At 26.0% G+C, this 18,982-nt stretch overlaps 1 protein-coding gene across 2 annotated transcripts in view; it reads left to right on the forward strand.

Moving 5' to 3' along the window:
• Positions 1 to 4,894, forward strand: part of LOC117174707 (pyridoxine/pyridoxamine 5'-phosphate oxidase-like) — a 13,205-nt gene extending 8,311 nt beyond the window's left edge. For both annotated transcript variants that reach the window (XM_033364015.1, XM_033364014.1), the window contains exons 3-6: positions 3,717 to 3,816; positions 3,933 to 4,007; positions 4,078 to 4,280; positions 4,598 to 4,894. In XM_033364015.1, the coding sequence (XP_033219906.1) occupies positions 3,717 to 3,816; positions 3,933 to 4,007; positions 4,078 to 4,280; positions 4,598 to 4,727 (508 nt within the window). In that variant the 3' untranslated portion in view covers positions 4,728 to 4,894. The remainder of the gene's footprint in view (positions 1 to 3,716; positions 3,817 to 3,932; positions 4,008 to 4,077; positions 4,281 to 4,597) is intronic.
• Positions 4,895 to 18,982: the final 14,088 nt, after the last annotated feature.

An 18,982-nucleotide genomic window follows, 5' to 3' on the forward strand; every position in this document is an offset into this window, starting at 1 on the left:
TCCCCCTTCCTTTTACTATTAGTTCCCCCTCACTTCCCACACTTCCCCTTCTCTTAATGTCTCTTCTCTTCCCCTGCTTTACCACCATCATTTCCCCTCGCTTCCTTACAACTCACTTCCCCTACTTTCTCTTTCAAAATTGCATTAAAAAAATTAAACTTTTTTAAATCCTTTGGAATCCCTTCCACTGATTAAAAAACAATTGAAAATTACATGAAAATTTTTTAAATACTCTAAAATCCTTTTAAATCTATTCAATTGATGGAAATCGATTAAAAATTCCTCGGAATATTTAAAAATACCCTAAAATATTAAAAATAATTTGAAATTGCTTGAAATACTTGTAAATGCCCTACAATCCTTTTAAATCCATATTAAAATCATGTTTAAAAATAACCTAAAATATTAAAAATAATTTGAAACTGACAATTATTTGGAATCTTTTTAAATAACCTAGAATCCTTTTTAACCCCTTCAAATTATTAAAATCAATCGACAATTTCTTGGAATACTTCAAACCCCATAAATATCTTTAAAACCCGTGAAAATACTTTCAATTGATTGAAATCTAATGAAAATTCCTTGTAATATTTGAAAAGACCCTAACATCTTGAAAATAATAAAAAATTTAGCATTATTTGTCGTCTTTTTACATACCCTAGAATCCTATTATATCCCTTCCAATTATTCAAAGCGATTTGAAATTTCTTGAAATGCTTTAAAACCCCCTAAGATCATTGAAATATCTTTTGATTGATTGAAATATTTAGAAAATTCTTTGGAATATTTGAAAATACCCTAAACTCTTAAAAATAATTTTAAATTAAAAATAATTTGGAATCTTTTTAAATGCCCTAGAATCCTTTTTAATCCCTTTATATTATTAAAATCTTTTAGAAATTCCTTTGAATATTTAAAAATACCCTAAAATATTACAAATAATTTGAAATTGACTATTATTTGGAATCTTTTTAAATAGCCTAGAATCCTTTTTAACCCCTTCAAATTATTAAAATCAATCGACAATTTCTTGGAATACTTCAAACCCCATAAATATCTTTAAAACCCGTGAAAATACTTTCAATTGATTGAAATCTAATGGAAATTCCTTGTTATATTTGAAAATACCCTAACATCTTGAAAATAATTTAAAATTTAACATTATTTGTCATCTTTTTACATACCCTAGAATCCTATTAAATCCCTTCCAATTATTCAAAGAGATTCGAAATTTCTTGAAATGCATTAAAACCCCCTAAGATCATTGAAATCCTTTTGATTGATTGAAATATTTAGAAAATTCTTTTGAATACTTGAAAATACCCTAAACTCTTAAAAATAACTTGGAATCTTTTTAAATGCCCTAGAATCATTTGAAGTCCTTTGAAATTATTGAAATCGGTTAAAGATTTCTTATAAACCTTCAAACTCTTAAAATTAATTTGAAATTTAAAATTATTTGGAATCTTTTTAAATATCCTAAAATACAGTTTAATCCTTTCAAATGGTTAAAATCGATAAAAAATTCCTTGGAATCCTTTAAAAACCCCCCAAGATCTTTGAAATCCTTTCAACTGATTGACATTTTTAGGAAATTCTTTGGAATATTTCAAATTACCCTAAAATCTTTAAAATAATTAAAAAATTTTAATAAATTGAAATCTTTTTAAATATCATAGAATCCTTTTAAATCCCTTCAAATTATTAAAATCGATTATCAATTTCTTGGATTCCTTTACCCCCCCCCCCATGATTTTTGAAATTCTTTAAAATTCTTCCAAATTATTGAAATCGTTTGGAAATTACTCGAAACCCTTTAAAATCTCCAAAGATCTTTTAAATCCTTTTAATGGCTTTCAATTTATTCAAATGTATTGTAAATTCCTTGGAATATTTCAAAATGCCCTAAAATTTTTAATCTAATTTGAAATTAAAAATTATTTGAAATCTTTTTAAATATCCTAGAATCCAGTTTAATCCCTTCAAATCTTTTGGAAATTCCTTAGAATATTTAAAAATACCCTAAAATCTTGAAAAGTATTTGAAATTAAAAATTATTTGGGATCTTTTTAAATGTCCTAGAATCCTTTCAATTGCCTCCAAATTATTTGGAATCTTTTTAAATTTCCTAGAATCCTTTCAATTTCCTCTAAATTATTTAAATCGTTTGAAAACTTCCTAAAATCCTTTGAAACCTCCCAAGCTCTTTGAAATCCTAGTAAAGGCTTTCAATTTATTCAAATGTATTCAGTTTATTAAAATCGTTGAAATCTATTTAAAATTCCTCGGAATATTTTAAAATACCCTAAAATCTTTAAAATAATTTGGAAATAAAGATGGTTTGGAATCTTTTTAATACTTAGAATCCTTTTATATCTTTTCAAATGAATGAATTAAATGAATTAAAGATTCCTTGGAATCCTTCACGCCCCCCCCCCTAAAGATCTCTTAAATCCTTAAAAATCGCTACAGTTTATTGAAATCTATTGAAAATTCTTTGGAATATTTCAAAATACCCTACAATATTTAAAATAACATGAAAATGAAAATGTTACGGAATCTTTTAAAATATCTAGAATCATTTTATATCTTTTTAAATTAATTAAAACAAATATTCCTTGAAATCCTTTACCTCCTCTCTCAAGATCTTTGAAGTTCTTTAAAATCCCTTCAGTTGGTTCAAATCCATTGAAAATTCGTTGGAATATTTAAAAACACCCTAAAATCTTTAAAATAATTTGGAAATGAAGATGGTTTGGAATCTTTTTAATAATAAGAATCCTTTTATATCTTTTCAAATAAATTAAATGAATGAAAGATTCCTTGAAATCCTTCACCCCCCCCCCCCTCCAGATCTTTGAAATCCTTTAAAATCGCTTCAGTTTATTGAAATCTATTTAAAATCCATTGGAATATTTCAAAATACCCTACAATCTTTAAAATAATATGAAAATTAAAAAGGGGTTGGAATCTTTTTAAATACCTAGAGTCCTTTTTAAATCTTTTCAAATAATTAAAACAATTGAAGGTTCCTTGAAATCCTTTACCTTCTCTCTCAAGATCTTTGAAATCCTTTAAAATCCCTTCAGCTGATTGTAATCTATTAATAATTCCTTGGAATATTTAAAAATACACTCAAATCTTTAAAATAATTACAAATTAAAAGTTACTTGAAATCTTTTTAAAAAGCCGGAATAACCCATAAGAAATCTTTAGAAACATTTAAAATACCCCAAAATGACTTGAAATTACTGGAAAACTTTCTTTTTTAAACCAGTGTGTGGCAGTGGGGCCATAACGCAGAAGAATTTGTCGTGAGGAATCATCATGAATTTTTCGGAAGTCGAATTTCAAGGGAGTGAATAGAGAAAGCATGTACAGATTTTTGTTCGCGTGGCAGTAGTGGGGATATCGAAGAGAAATCTTTAGAAAAATTGGTAATCGTCCCACAAAAAGGAGACGCCTAAAAAAGCTTTCACTTCCAAAAATATCCTAAAATATTTTCAACCTTCTAAAAATCCTTCTATTAACTAAAATCGATTAAAAATTTCTTGGCAAATGTGAAAATACACTAAATTCTTTAAAATAATTTGTAATTAGTAATTATATGAAATCTTTTCAAATGCCCTGAATAACTAATAAAAAATCTTTAGAACCTTTTGATGTATCTCAAAATTTCATTTTCAAATATATTTTCTTTTTGTAAATTTTTACAGAGATTTAAAAGTTAGTGCAAGGCACGTTTTTCTTCGACAACTTGACGAAGATGGGCTCGTTATAGTGACAGATAACCGTAGTCAAAAAGCACAAGACTTGGTAAATTTAAATTGAACTTAAATTTAATAAACATTTTTAACTAAAAATTTAATAAATTTTAATTTTGAGTAATTTGCTAATGATAAACTTAAAAATTATTTTAAAAAAAATTCTAGGCAGATGTACCTTCTGCTGCCATGAGTTTTTTATGGTGTTACATTAATGAAAAAAATAATCACATGAGCAGACAAGTGAGTACAAAATTGTTTATTTTATTTTTTCGAATTTCCAAATTTTTCCTTTTTTTATTTCAATTTTAAGGTCAGGATTGAAGGGAAGGTTGAAATGCTTCCCAAAAAAGATTATGAACATTTATATGAGAGAGAAAAAATCTTTTGTAAAATTCGATCTTTTATTTGTAATCAAGGGCGAGAAGTAAATTGGGATGAACTGAAGCAAAAACACGACCAGATTTTGAAAGAAGTTCAAAATGGAAAAAAATCTTTACCGATGCCATCACATTTGTAAGTTTTTGAAAATTTGTATCCTTAATAAGAAAATTTTTTATATTTTAAATTTTTTTTATGGAAAATGTAACTAATTTTCGGGACGACTGAAAATCACAAAAAAGAAAATTCCCAAAACTGTGAAACTTCCGAATAATAAAATTTCTAAAAAATTCCAGAATTTTAGTGTCGAGAATTTTTTGGGATTTTTCATTCGTCCCGAAAAATAGTAAAATGTCCCATTTTAAATCAAAATTTAGCTTGACTTATTTAAGAAAATCCAGCATGTAAATTTTCAAAATGAAATCAAAATACTTATAAAAATTAAATTTCAGTGTCGGCTTCAAACTCTTCCCTGAAATGATAGAATTCTACTCTGCCTGGGACCATTTTATAGCGGATCGAATAAAATTCCAAAGAGATTCTTTGTCTAACACTTGGAAGCACTGCAGAATTGCAGCCTAAAAATTAAAAAAAAATTAGATTAGTATAATCTTTATACATTATTTTACAACTTTTTTATATACAAATCAAAATTGGAAATTCGCATACTCTATTAAGATTATTTTTTATAAGAATATATAATAATATACAATAATAATATTTACAGCATTTAAAAAAATACTTTTTGTACAATATATCTTAGGGTGGCGTAAAAAAATTAAAAGTAATTTTCCAAAAAGTAACATCTTCAATTTTTTTCCTTTTGTGACTTTTAAAATTTGTTCATAAAGTTTTAGTTGTGATTTAATTTTTTTACGAGCATTTTTTGCTTGGTAATAGCAGTTTGAAAATCTCTAAAAAATTCCAAGTTCGCGCGAATTATAAAAAAATCTAGTTAAATATAAAAGTCACTTTTTCATAATTAAAAAATCTGTGAAATTGTGTAATATCAAAATTTATAGTTGGGCGACTTGATAAAGTTGGAATTTATAAATAAATTTGCAGAGGGCCTAATTTCGTAACTTGATCATTTTGAAATGTATTGTCATTAAAAAATGTACATTCTTATAAAATAAAATTTATTATGAAACATTTGATTGCAACTTATATTATTTTTCAATAAATTTAATTTTTTTAATTTAATGTATATATTTTTTATTTTTATAAATTTTTATAACTAGAGTTTAAAACAAACTTGTAGTTTTTTTTGTTTCAAGGACTTTTGTTTAAAAATGATTCATAACACATTTATAGATCTTTCTGAGTGAATAACATTTGTCTGTTAACTTTAGTTCGTACCTTGTGTCATTTAAAAAAAATTAATTTTCTCATTTTGAATCTTATTTTTAAAATTAAAGTAAAAACTAGGTCTCCCATCAAAAATTATTTATGAAAAATTTGAATGGGTCTTTTTATTTTTTTTCATAGCTTGTATCGTTTGTCTGAAACTTAGCAATTTTCATTGCTTTTTACGAATAAAACAAAAACTGCGTATTCTATAAAACAATCATAATTAATTAAAAATTCCTAGCTCTTTTTTGGAAAACCAAGTTTTGTCTCATTATTATTATTTTTTTATAGCTTGTGTCGTTAGTCCAAAAATTTAATTTTTTCATTTTTAATGTTTTTAAGACTAAAAACAAAAACTACGCATCCTATCGAAAAGTGGTTAATAACAGATTTGTAGATCTTTCCAGAGCGACAAATTTTAGTTTATTTATTTTTTTCGTATCTTGCATAGTTTGACCGCAAATTAGAATTTTTATTCTTCATTATTTCTTGTACAATCTAAAGTTGAATTTTCAACTTTTGGACAAAATTTAAAAAGTTTTTATGATTTTTATGATATTAGTTTGTTTTTTGGATTTTGAAAATCTTGTAACTCTGATCATTTTCTTTTTATCTAAACAAGTCACTATAATAAATTATTCGAATTCTCGAGTACTATGAACAACTGTACATAGAATTTTTTAATCCTGAAAAAAATGGTCTTAAAAATTTTGAAAATGCGCTCACTTTTTGAATTTTCATCCAAAATAGCTGGTTTACGAACTTGTTCTTTCTTTTTAGGCCTTAAAAAAGTATGCCAAAGCAGAATCCAATTTGATCAATCTTTCGAAAATTATCATGCCTACAGAATACAGACTACAGACAGACGGACAGACAAACAGACACCTTCATAAAAATCGTTTTTTGATGCTCAGGGGTCTCAAAACGTGGAGATGAGATAAAAACCGACAAGTTGAAATTTTAAATACAACCAATACCTTCTCATTAGGATGAGAATGTAAAAAGAATTCTTCTATGCAGTAAGAATTTTTTTATAATTTTCAAGTTACAGTTCTCAGACTCATTAGACAAATTCAAAAACGATTGGAAATTTTTCGGAATCTTTTAAACCCCCCCAAGATCTTTGAAATCCTTGCAGTTAATTAAAATGTAATAAGAACTCTTTGGAATATTTGAAAAGGCCCTACAATTCTTAAAATAATTTAAAATTGAAAAATACTTGTTATCATTTAAAATACCCAAAAATCCTTTTGAGTCCCTTCAGTTTATGGAAAGCGATTAAAAATTCCTTAGAATCCTTAAAAAACTAAGTTCCTTGATATCCCTACAATTGATTAAAATCTATTTAAAATTCCTTGGAATATTTTTAAATACCCCAAAAACCTTTAAAATAATGTAAAAATTAAACATTACTTTAAATCTTTTGAAATAACCTAAAATACTTTGAAATTACATCAAATTATTTGAATAGATTGAAAATTCCTTTGTATTATTTGAAAACTCCAAGATCTTAAGTATCCTTTGAAATTCTTTAAAATTATTGAAATATTTTCAAAACTTTAAAAATTTTTAAATTTAGGAAATTTCTTGAAATCTTTAGTAAGACCTTCAAATCCTTTAAGTTCCCTTCAATTGATTGAATATTACTAAGAATTTATTGGAATAATATTTAAGAATGCCCTAAATCTTTAAAACAATTTACAAATTAAAATAACTTTAATTTTTTTTAAATCCACTAAAATATTTTGAAATTCCAGCAATTGAAAATTCCTTGGAATCTTTTAAAATAATCTTAATGCCTTTGATTGATTAAAATATCTTGGTAATTCCTTGAAAAAATCAGGATATATCATGAAATTTTAAAAATAATTAAAAATTAAAAATGATTTGGAATCTTTTAAAATTTGAAAAGTTCTTGAAAATTTCTTAGATTTTTTTGAAAGATCCTGAAATATTTCCAATCCTCTAAAATCTTCTTAATCAAATCCTTTTAATAAAAAAAGTGACCTCTATGGGATTTTATGGGACTAACGTTTATTTTGAAAAAGTTGAAAAATGTTTTATCTGAAAATTATTTAGTTTAAGTACGAATAACACAACATTATTTTATATTTTGAAGAAAAAAATTGGATTCTTATTATATTTGGGAACTTGAAATGGATTGCAAACTTTGTGGAATTCCTTGATAACTCCAAGATCTTTGACATCCTTTAGATTGATTGAAATCCTTTGAAAATTCTTTGGAATATTTAAAATTATATCAAAACCTTAAAAATATACCAAAATCTTAAAAATAACTTAAAATAAAAAATTACTTGGAATCTTTTAAAATAACATATATTCATTTTAATTCCCTTCAATTTATTGAAATTGATTGAAAATTCCTTGTAATCCTTTAAAATCGCTTAATTTAATTTTTATATGTAACATTTTTTGATTGGTAATAGCAGTTTAAAAATCACTAAAAATGACCAAATATCCAAAAATTATGAGTAAAAAACGTTTTTCTTAAAAATATAAAATAATGGTTTTCTGTTCGAACTTAAACTAATTAAGTTCGACGTAAAATATTTTTCAACTTTTAAAAAATTAATGTTAGTCTAATCAAATCCAAAAAAGTCACTTTTCTTCATTAAAATGATTGCAAAAGATTTAAAATATTTCAGGATCTTTTAAAAGATTCTAAGAAATTTTCAAGAGCTTTTAAAAGTTTTAAAGGAATTTAAAAATATGTTATAGGATTTTAAGGATTTTAGGGTATTTAAATAAATTCCCAAGCAATTTTTGAAAGCTCAAGAAAAATTCAAGGCATTTCAAAAGATTTTAAAGGATTTGAAAGGATTGGGGTTTTTTTCTAATTCCTTGGAATTTTTAAAAGCCGCATAAAATTTAAAAACATTTCAAAATATTTTGAAGGATTTGAAATATATTATGATATTTTTAACAGGTTTCAGAAATTTAAAGTGATTTCGAAGGATTTTAAAGATTTTAAGGTATCTTTGAAAATTCCAAAAGAATTGTCAAGAACTTTATAAGAATTCAAGAGATTTCAAAAGATTTTAAAAGATTTTAAAAGATTTTAAATAATTTAGATTTTCTTTTAATTCCAAGAAATTTTTAAGATCCTCATAAAATTATAATGATTTGAAAAGATTTTAAAGTATTTGAAGTATTTTAGCATATTTTAAAAAATTCCAAGAAACTTTTAAGAGCTTTTAAATTTTTCAAGGGATTTCAAATGATTTTAAAGAATTTTCAAGATTTAAGGTGTCTTTGAAAATTCTCAAAAATTGTCCAGAGCTATATAAGAATTCAAGAAATTTCAAAATATTTTAAAAGATTAAAAATAATTTTTTTTTCTTCAAATTTCAAGGCATTTTCCAAAGACTCGTAAAATAAAAAAAAAATGAAATTAAAAAGATTTTAAAGGGTTAGAAATATGGTAGAGTATTTTAAAAGATTCCAAGAAATGGGCAAAAGCTTTTACAAATTTTAAAGAGATTTAAAATGATTTTATAGAATTTAAAATATTTGAGGGTTAATTAAAAAATTACAAAAGAATTGTCATGAGCTTTGTAAAAATTCAAAACATAAAGAATTTAAAATTATTTAAAATAATTTAAGGTTTTCTTTGAAATTCCAAGGAATTTTTGAGAGCCTCAAAAAAATTAAACAAACTTAAAAATATTTTAAAGGATTTGAAATATTTTAGGGTATTTTAAAAGATTCCAAGAAATTTGCAAAAGCTTTTAATATTTTCTAGGGATTTCAAATAATTTTAAAGGATTTCAAATAATTTCTGGTTTTCTTTTAAATTCGAATTATTTTTAAGAGCCTTATAAAATTAAAAAAATTTTAATAGATTTCAAAGGATTAGAAATATCGTAGGGTATTTTAAAAGATTCCAAGAAATTCGCAAAGGCTTTTAAGAGCTTTATGAGAATTTAAGAAATTTCAAAAGATTTAAAAAGATTTGAAATAATTTAGGGTTTTTTTTTTTAAATTCCAATGAATTTTTAGGAGCCTCATGAAATTATAATAATTTAAAAAGACTTTAAAGGATTTGAAGTATTTTAGGATATTTAAAAAAATTCCAAGAAAATTTTAAGAGATTTTAATTTTTAAATGGATTTCATATTATTTCAAAGAATTTTAAAGATTTAGGGTATCTTTAAAAATTCCAAAAGAATTGTCAAGAACTTTATGAGAATTAAAGAGATTTCAAAATATTTAAAAAGATTTGAAATAATTTAGGTTTTTTTCAAATTCCAAGGAATTTTCCAGAACCTCATTAAATTTTAATGATATTTTAAAAGTTTTTATTGGATTTTAAGCATTTTAGGCTATTTTAAAAGATTCCAGGAATTTTTCAAGAGCTTTCTTTTAAAAGTTTTAAAGGAATTTCAAATTATTTCAAAGAATTAAAAAAAATTTTAGGATATCTTTAAAAATTTCAAAAGAATTGTTAAGAGCTTTAGAAGAATTCAAGACTTTTAAAAATATTTTCAAGGATTTACAATATTTTAGAATATTTTAAAAGATTCCAAGAAATGAACAAGAGCTTTCCAAAATTGTAAAGGGATTTCAAATTATTTCAAAGAATTTAAAAGATTTCAGGTTATCCTTAAAAATTCTGAAAAATTTGTCAGAGCTTTATTCAAGAAATTTCAAAATATTTTAAAAGATTTGAAATAATTTAGGTTTTTTTTTCTTTAAATTCCAAGGCATTTTTCAGGGCCTCATTCGATTTTAAAGACATGTCAAAAGATTTTAAAGGATTTTTAGTGTTTTAGGCTATTTTAAAAGATTCCAAGAATTTTTCAAGAGCTTTTAAAAATTTTAAAGGAATTTCAAATTATTTCGAAGAATTTTAAAGATTTTAGGATATCTTTGAAAATTCCAAATGAATTGTTAAAAGCTTTATAACAATTCAAGACATTTAAAAAAAAATGTTAAGATTTAAAATATTTTAGCATATTTTAAAAGATTCCAAGAAATGAACAAGAGCTTTCAAAGATTTTAAAGGTATTTTCAATTATTTCAAAGAATTTCAAAGTATTTAGGTTATCTTTAAAAATTCTCAAAAACCGGTCAGAGGTTTATTCGAGAAATTTCAAAATATTTTAAAGATTTGAAATAATTTAGCTTTTTTTCCAAATTCCAAGGCATTTTTGAGAGCCTCATAAAATTTTCAAAAAATTTAAAAAGATTTTAAACGGATAGAATGAATGAAGGGTATTTTAAAAAATTCAAAGAAATTTGCAAAAGCTTTTAGAAATTCTATAGGGATTTCAAATAGTTTTTAGAAGTTAAAAAGATTTTAGGGCATTTTTAAAAATTCCAAAAGAATTGTCAAGAGTTTTGTAAAAATTCAAGACATTTCAAAAGATTTTAAAGGATTTGAAATAATTTTCAAGAGCTTTACAAATTTTTAAAGGGATTTCAAATTATTTCAAAGAATTTTAAAGATTTTAGGGTATCTTTCAAAATTCCAAAAGAATTGTCAAGCACTTTATAAGAATTCAAGAGATTTCAAAAGATTTTAAAAGATTGGAAATAAATTAGGTTTTTTTTCAAATTCCAAGGCATTTTTTAGAGCCTCGTAAAATTTTTTAAAAATTTAAGATTTTAAAGGATTAGAAATATTTTCAGGGTATTTTAAAAGATTCCAAGAAATTTGTAAAAGCTTTTAAGAATTTTAAAGTGATTCCCAATGATTTCGACTTTTTTGTAAATTCCAAGGAATTTTCAAGAACCTATTAAAATTAAAAAAAAAATTCCAAATATTTTAAAGGACTTGAAATATTTTATGGTATTTTAAAAGATTCCAAGAAACCCTCAAGATCTCCTAAAAATTTCAAAGAGATTTAAAAAAAGTCCTGCGCATTTAAAAAAAACCCATCAAAATCGATCAGCAATTGTTGGCTCTAGTGGATTAGAAACAGTAAATTCCCGATACCTTCCACTACGCTGCAGTCACCCTCTTATTACTTAGCAAGTCTGAAGATTTCATAGTCCTGAAAAAGAGAATATAAAAACTAAAAATAGAATTAAATGAAAATATTTATGGCCTTTATATACCCTGTGATCAATAGCAAATAATAAATAGTAAATAATGACAATAAAATAAAATGAACATAATGCAGTACTATTTTTCATTAGCCGAGAATGCGCGACCATCAAATACAATTCAACTAGAAGCCTATAGACGATTCTCTGTATGTAAGTGTTGTCCCCCAAAACTCAGAGTAGGCTTGAAAACCTTGAGCTAGACATAGGGCGCATGCACCCAGAACCACTTTCGTGCTTTATATTGAGCTCTCTCCAACCCCTTCAAATTTAGGGTAGAGAGAGAAACAAAAGGCTCATTTTCCCTCTCTACCCCAACATCGAACGGAAAACGCTATAAAGAGAAAATTCGACTCCAGTCTCATTTTCCAACATTAACTTTACTCTCTCAATCCGAATTAGTAGAAATTTTACTAAAGAAATTAGTGACATCGTGTTTGGCTACTAAATTAGTAATTGTATTAAAAAAATAAATAAAATTGTATTTTTGTCATTAGAATTTTAATAAATTGTAAAAAGTAATAAAGCATTTTTCAAATAAAAACACTAATTTCAAATAGTTAAATCGAATGGCACTATTAGTTTTAACGCATCTCGCAATTTTAAACAAGTTAAAAAACACAATCTTTCTTTGAAAAATGTGCCATGGAAGTTTCGACAATTTTGTAGTCTATAAAATGTGTTTTTAAAAAAGTGCAATAAAATGTGTCTTGAAAAAAGTGGCACTAATATGGTTTTTTGAAAACAAAAAATATCAAGTATAAGCTCAAATGTATTTTAAATATACCGCTGAAAGAAAATGGCGTCTAACGTACAGCGCAGGCGTGTGTACGCTGCTGATGCCATGACGCCGTGACTCTCGCTCCTCTCGCGATTTTTCGTTTGCGAATAAGTGCATTCTGTCTTTAATTTATTACACGGTAAATAATTTTGATCACTGATATTAGTCCATGCTGACAGTAGAATGACTGAAAGAGATAGAAATTAGTGGATATCCCCAATCATAGACAATGATTAGGGTTTATAGAGATGGAAAAAGATAGATATGAATAGATAAAAGATAAGATGAGGTATGGAAGAGGAGATTAAAAAAAATAGAAAGGAATTTATATCAAAAGAGATAGAAAAAGATTCACAAGAATAGATAACATGATAGGATGCGATAAAGAAGCAGGGATTAAAAAAGATAGGCGTAAATTTAGATTGAAAGGATTAAAAAAATATAAACGTTGATAGATGTATGACGCGACGAGATACGAAGGTGGATATTTTAAAAGATAGAGGAGAATTAAGATTAATAGAGAAAGAAAAAGATTGACATGAATTGAGAAATGATGGGATGAGATAAATAAGAGGGGATTCAAAAATGTAACAAGAATAGATAACATGAAAGGATGCGATAGAGAAGCAGGGATTGAAAAAGATAAGCATACATTTAGATTGAAAAAATTGAAAAAATATAAACTTTGATAGAGCTATGACGCGATAAGATAATAAGGTGGATATTTTAAAACATAGACGGAAAGATAGACGAAAATTTAGATTCCCAAAGATAGAAAAAGACTGACAAGAATAGGCAAATGATGGGATACGATAGAAGAGACGGGATTGAAAAATATAGACATATAATAAATTCAGATTGACAAAGTGATACAAAAAGAAAGAGTTTCGTAGATAATTGTATAAGATGAGGTAGAGAAAAGGATATTAAAAAAAATAGAAAAGAATTAATATTTACAGAGATTGAAAAAGACTAACATAAATAGATAAAAGATAGGATGAGATAGAGAAGAAGGGATTGAAAAATATAGACGTGAATTTAGATTGACGAATGAATAGAAAAAGATTGTCATGAATAGAAAAATTATAAGATGAGATAGAGAAGAGGAAATCGAAAAAATAGATGGAAATTTGAATTAACCGAGACATATAGAAATATTGACGTGGATAGATAAAGGACAGAATGATATAGAGAACAGGAGATTGAAAAGAGATAGACGTGAATTTAGATTGACAAATAGATACAAAATTATAGACGGGAATTAAGATTTACATTGACAGCAAAAGATTGAAATGAATAAATAAAAAATAGGATGAGATAGAGAGAAGGGGATTAAAAAATATAGAAAGGAATTTAGATTAACAGATATAGAAAAAGATTCACAAGAATAGATAACATCATATGATGGGATAGAGAAGCAGAGATTGAAAAAGATAGGCACAAATTAAGATTGAAAAAGTTGAAAAAATATAAACGTTGATAGAGCTATGACACGATGAGATACGAAGGTGGATATTTTAAAAGATAGAGAGAAATTAAGATTTATAGCAATAGAAAATATTGACATGAAATGATAAATGATAGGATGAGATAGAGAAGAAGTGCTTGAGAAAGACAGACGGAAATTTAGATTAAGATTTACAGAGATGGAAAAAGATTGACATGAATAGATAAAAGATAGGATAAGATAGAGAATAGGGGAATGAAAAATATAGACGTGAATTTAGATTGACTAATAGATAGAAAAAGATTGTGGTTGACAAATGTAGTATAGGATGAGATAGAGAAGAGGAGATCAAAAAAATAGAGGGAAATTTAATTTAACCGAGATATATAGAAATATTGATGTGGATAGATAAGGACAGAATAATATAGAGTACGGGAGATAAGAAAAGACAAACCTGAATTTGATGGTCAAAAAGATAGAAAAAGAAAAACGGGAAATTACATAAACAGAAACAGAAAAAGATGGAGTTGGATAGACAAAATAGAGGGTAAGCTAGAGATAAAGGTAAACTGATAAAGATAGACATAAATTAAGAGTGAAAAAGAGATAGAAAAAGATAGTAGTTGGTAGAATTAGTATAGGATGAGATAGAGAAGAGGAGATGAAAAAAAGCCTTTCCCTCTTTTACTATGAATTCTCATCTATATTTTTCTATTTCTTTGTCAATCTAAATCCATGTTTATCTTTTTCAATACCCTCTGCTCTATCTTATACTATTCTTTTGCCATCCACGTCAATTTTTTTATATCTCTCGATCATCTAAATTTACGTCTATCTTCTGAAATCTCCTCTTCTTTATCTCTTCTTATCCTACCTCTATCAACATCTATCTTTTTCTATCTATTTGTCAATCTAATTTCATGCTTATTTTTTTCAATCCTCTGTTCCGTTAACTCTATCTTTTACGTATTCTTGTCAGTCCTTTTTTATATGTGTAAATATTAATTCTTGTCTATCTTTTTCAATCTCCTCTTCTCTAATTCATCTTATCATACATCCATCTATGTCAATATATTTCTATCTTTTGTCAATCTTAATTCACTTCTATCATTTTCAATCCTCTTTCCTCTATCTCATCCTATGCTTTATCTAACCACGCCAATTTTTTTTTATATCTCGGTTAATCTAGATTTTCGCCCGTCTTGCGCAATCTCACCTTTTTATCATATCATATCCTTTATCTATCCTTGTTAATATTTTTCTTTCTCTCTATCAATCTAAATACCCATCTATCTTTTTTAATCGCTTCTCTTCTCTATCCTATCCTGCATCTATGAACGTCTATCTTTTTCTATCTCTTTGCCAATCTTAATTCACGTTTATCTTTTTCAATACCCTCTTCTTTATCTCATCCTATCCTACCTCTATTAACCTCCAACTTCTTCTATCTCTTTTTTAATCTAAAATCACGTCTATATTTTTTAAGAAGCGGAAATTCAAAAAGATTGACATGGATTCAGATTGGCAAAGAGAGAGAATGAGATCGATTTTCTCTATCTCTTTCTGTCATAAAGATTCTAAATTATTCAAAAAGATAGGATTCCTGTCTTGCATGTACTTAATAATTTATTATTCGATTTCATTAAAATTCTTTTCATTGTAAAAACCAGTTTTTAAATTTATTTACAACTACCATATAAAATAGTTACTAGTAATACATTTACCAATTCATTTAGTTGTAGTAGTAGCAGCATTACCAATCCCTTTGGCAGATATAGTTACTAATTTATTAAGGCGGTAATTCTTACGCATTGAATTAGTAGATTTGTACTAATTACCAGTAAGCGAGTCGACGCTATTTTAATTAGTAGAAAACTACTGTCAATTAGTAGTTTTCTACTAATTCAGAATTAGGAAGTAATTTTTTTTCTGAAATGATTGGAACCAATCTATTCAGATTATTATATATTTTTTAAATATAAAAAGAAACCATTAAAAAATCAATTTTTTCTAAAATTGCTAAAAAAAATGTATATGCCGCAATAAAAATGATTCTCAATTGTATTCATAGGTCTCCTTGCTGTTACCAATTTTAAATTTAGTCTCTCTATTTTTAAAACTCATTTAAGATCAAAATGAAATATTCTTTCTCATATGGACAATATAATGCACATAAATTAGGAAATAAATAAATTCACAAATAAAAATTATATTTCTAAACTACCTCCTTTCTGGCTCGTTAGAGAAAAACATATATTTTGATTTCCATTAAAATTGGAAAAAATTAGCATTGCACTAGAGCCGCGTTTTAGTAACCTCCCATTTAGTAATTCCTAGAATTGCTGGCCCGAGCAGTTTCTCAGCGCGCAGAGCGAGAGACGGTTGCGACTCTCGCATCTAAAGGGGCGCAATGCGCAAGTACTCAGTCGAGTGTGTTGTGCAATATTATGCCTTTCAGTTGGAAATTGGAAACTTACACAAAAATACATCTGACAGTTAATTTTTCAAACTCAAAAGTGGAATTTTCAAGTAATAAGTTAATTTGCAACCAAGACAGAAAACTTGTATACAAAAAAGATTAATTCGACGCGAAATATGTAATAATAGTGAAATAAATATACATTTTTATTGGAAATAGAATAGTTACGTACGTGAATTTTCAGTTAAGAAAGGCCCATATGTCGACTATTAATGAAATATCTCAATTTTTGTTTTCTAACAAGAACAAAAAAAATGCACAAAAAAAATAGTTACATTTTTCACAATTTTGTACTAAAATCAAGAATTATCATCCAAAAACAGAATGTTTATCGGATAAGTTCAACTCTCAATCAAGACGTTACATTTTCAACTAAAAATAAAATAATTAAAATTCAAGTTGAAAAAAAAACAACTTATTTTGCAACAGAAAGAATAAATTTTCAACTAAGTATATTAATTTTTCAACAAATAGTTGAATTTTCAACAAAACACAAGCATTTTCAACAAAAAGAAATCAATTTTGAACCAAAAATGGAATAGTTGCATTTGTCACTGACAAGATTAATTTTCAAGAAAAAAAAATTTTACAAGAAAATAATTGAAAATTATTTGGATTGCCTATGTAAATTACTCCGAATTAACTCGATTACTTTGGATTACAATTCCATTAATTCGATTACCTAAATTACTTCGAATTACCTGAATTACAAGTTGATTGACATGGATTAAAGCAGATGACAAGGGGATTACACCAAATTTTAGGTAATTAAATCCAGCTACCCTGAAATATTTGGATTACAAGTGGATTATTGCGGATTACTCCGATTTCCGCTGGATTGCCAGTTGGGTAACCGAAAAAAAATAGAAAAAGAAAAGTTTCTTGAAATTAGGAGAAGAACCGATAAAAATAAAAAAATGAGGAAACCAGAGATAGGTGAAAGAGAGTACAGTCTGAAAGACTAATAAAAAAATTTTTTTTAAACTTTGTATCAAGGAATAAGTGCGCAACTAAAATTAAATAACTAATCTACTTGGTAATAAAATAGGCTTATATACATTTTATATTTTTTATATATGACTAATGTATTATATACAATATTAACAATATGTTACATATAAATAATATATTGTTTATATATGTTTTATATATGCAACTGTCTCATTTAAGTTAAAACTGTCTATCGTAAGTAAAGGGCTCTACGACTAATCACTACTATAAAAATTGGCAATCAGCAGTAATTCTTTTATAAAATTGTTACATTTTCAAACACAGAATTGTATTTTTAACTAAAATCAATCTTCAAGCCAAAAAAAAAATAACAATTAAAAAATGTAGAATTTTCTAAAAATTAGATGAAGTTTTAACCAAAAGTGACGAATTCAAAAAGAAAACTTTAATAGTTGATATTTCAACGAGAATAGATTTTAATTTTAAATTAAAAACAGATGATCAACCAAAAAACATGAATTTTCAAACAAAAATATCAATGTTCAACAAAAAATACTTTTTTTTATAATAAATAAATAAGATTAAAACAAAAAATTAATTTTTGTCAAATAAACAAAAACGAATGAATCAAGTAGTTAAATTTTCAACTAAAAATGGAATAATTAATATTTGAGTTTAACAAAATTATTTGTAACAAAAGAAATAATTCTCAAAAATATAGTTAAATTTGTAACCAAGAAAATTAATTCGCGACAAAACAGTTGAATTATCAACGAAAAAAACCTTTAAACAATGTTGTTGACGTTCCAACAAAGTAGATTAATTTATTATCAAAGAGTTGAATTTTCAAACAAAATAATCAATTTTTAACAAAAAAAGATTAATAATTTTTTACCTGAAAAAGTTTTTTCAGCAAAATACACGAACTTTTAACTAAATTAAATTAACTTTAAAGCGAAACAGAAAAGGTTACACTTTTCGCCAATAAAATTATTTTTCAATAAAAAAATTGCAATAAAATAATTGAAAACAATTTGTATTACCTCTGTAAGCTACTCCGAATTACATAGATTACTCTGGATTATGATTTAATTATTTGATTACCTGAATCACTTAGTATTACTTGGATGACAAGTGGATTACTTTGGATTACAAGTGGATTACTCTGGATTACAATTGATTAGAAGTTGCTTATCCCGGAGACCTCCTATTTACAAGTGGATTACTCGGTATATTGGACTATCAGGATTATAACTGGATTACTGCGAAATACAACTTGATTACGGCGGATTAGAACTGGATTAACGCAAATTAAAACTGATTAACCTCGCATTAAATCGGGGCTAATTCGAATTAGAACTGGATTACGATCGATTCTAACTGCATTATAAGTGTATTGCCCTGGTTTGAAATTCGATTATTGTGGATTACTCTGGCTTACTCTGATTTACAAGTGGATCACTCGGATTAGAACTAGATAACAAGTGGAGAACTCTTGATTGCAAGTGGAGTATCTTATTACAAGTGGATTACTGTGGATTACTCTGAATTAAAACTGACTTACCCTGGATTACTCTGAGTTACAAGTGGATTACTTTGAATTAAAACTGACTTACCCTGGATTACTCTGAGTTACAAGTGGATTACTGTGGATTACACTGAATTAAAACTGACTTACCCTGGATTACTCTGAGTTACAAGTGGATTACTGTGGATTACTCTGAATTAAAACTGACTTACCCTGGATTACTCTGAGTTAC

The sequence above is a fragment of the Belonocnema kinseyi genome, chromosome 6 (genome assembly GCF_010883055.1).
Source record: "Belonocnema kinseyi isolate 2016_QV_RU_SX_M_011 chromosome 6, B_treatae_v1, whole genome shotgun sequence".
In the NCBI taxonomy this organism is placed as follows: domain Eukaryota; kingdom Metazoa; phylum Arthropoda; class Insecta; order Hymenoptera; family Cynipidae; genus Belonocnema; species Belonocnema kinseyi.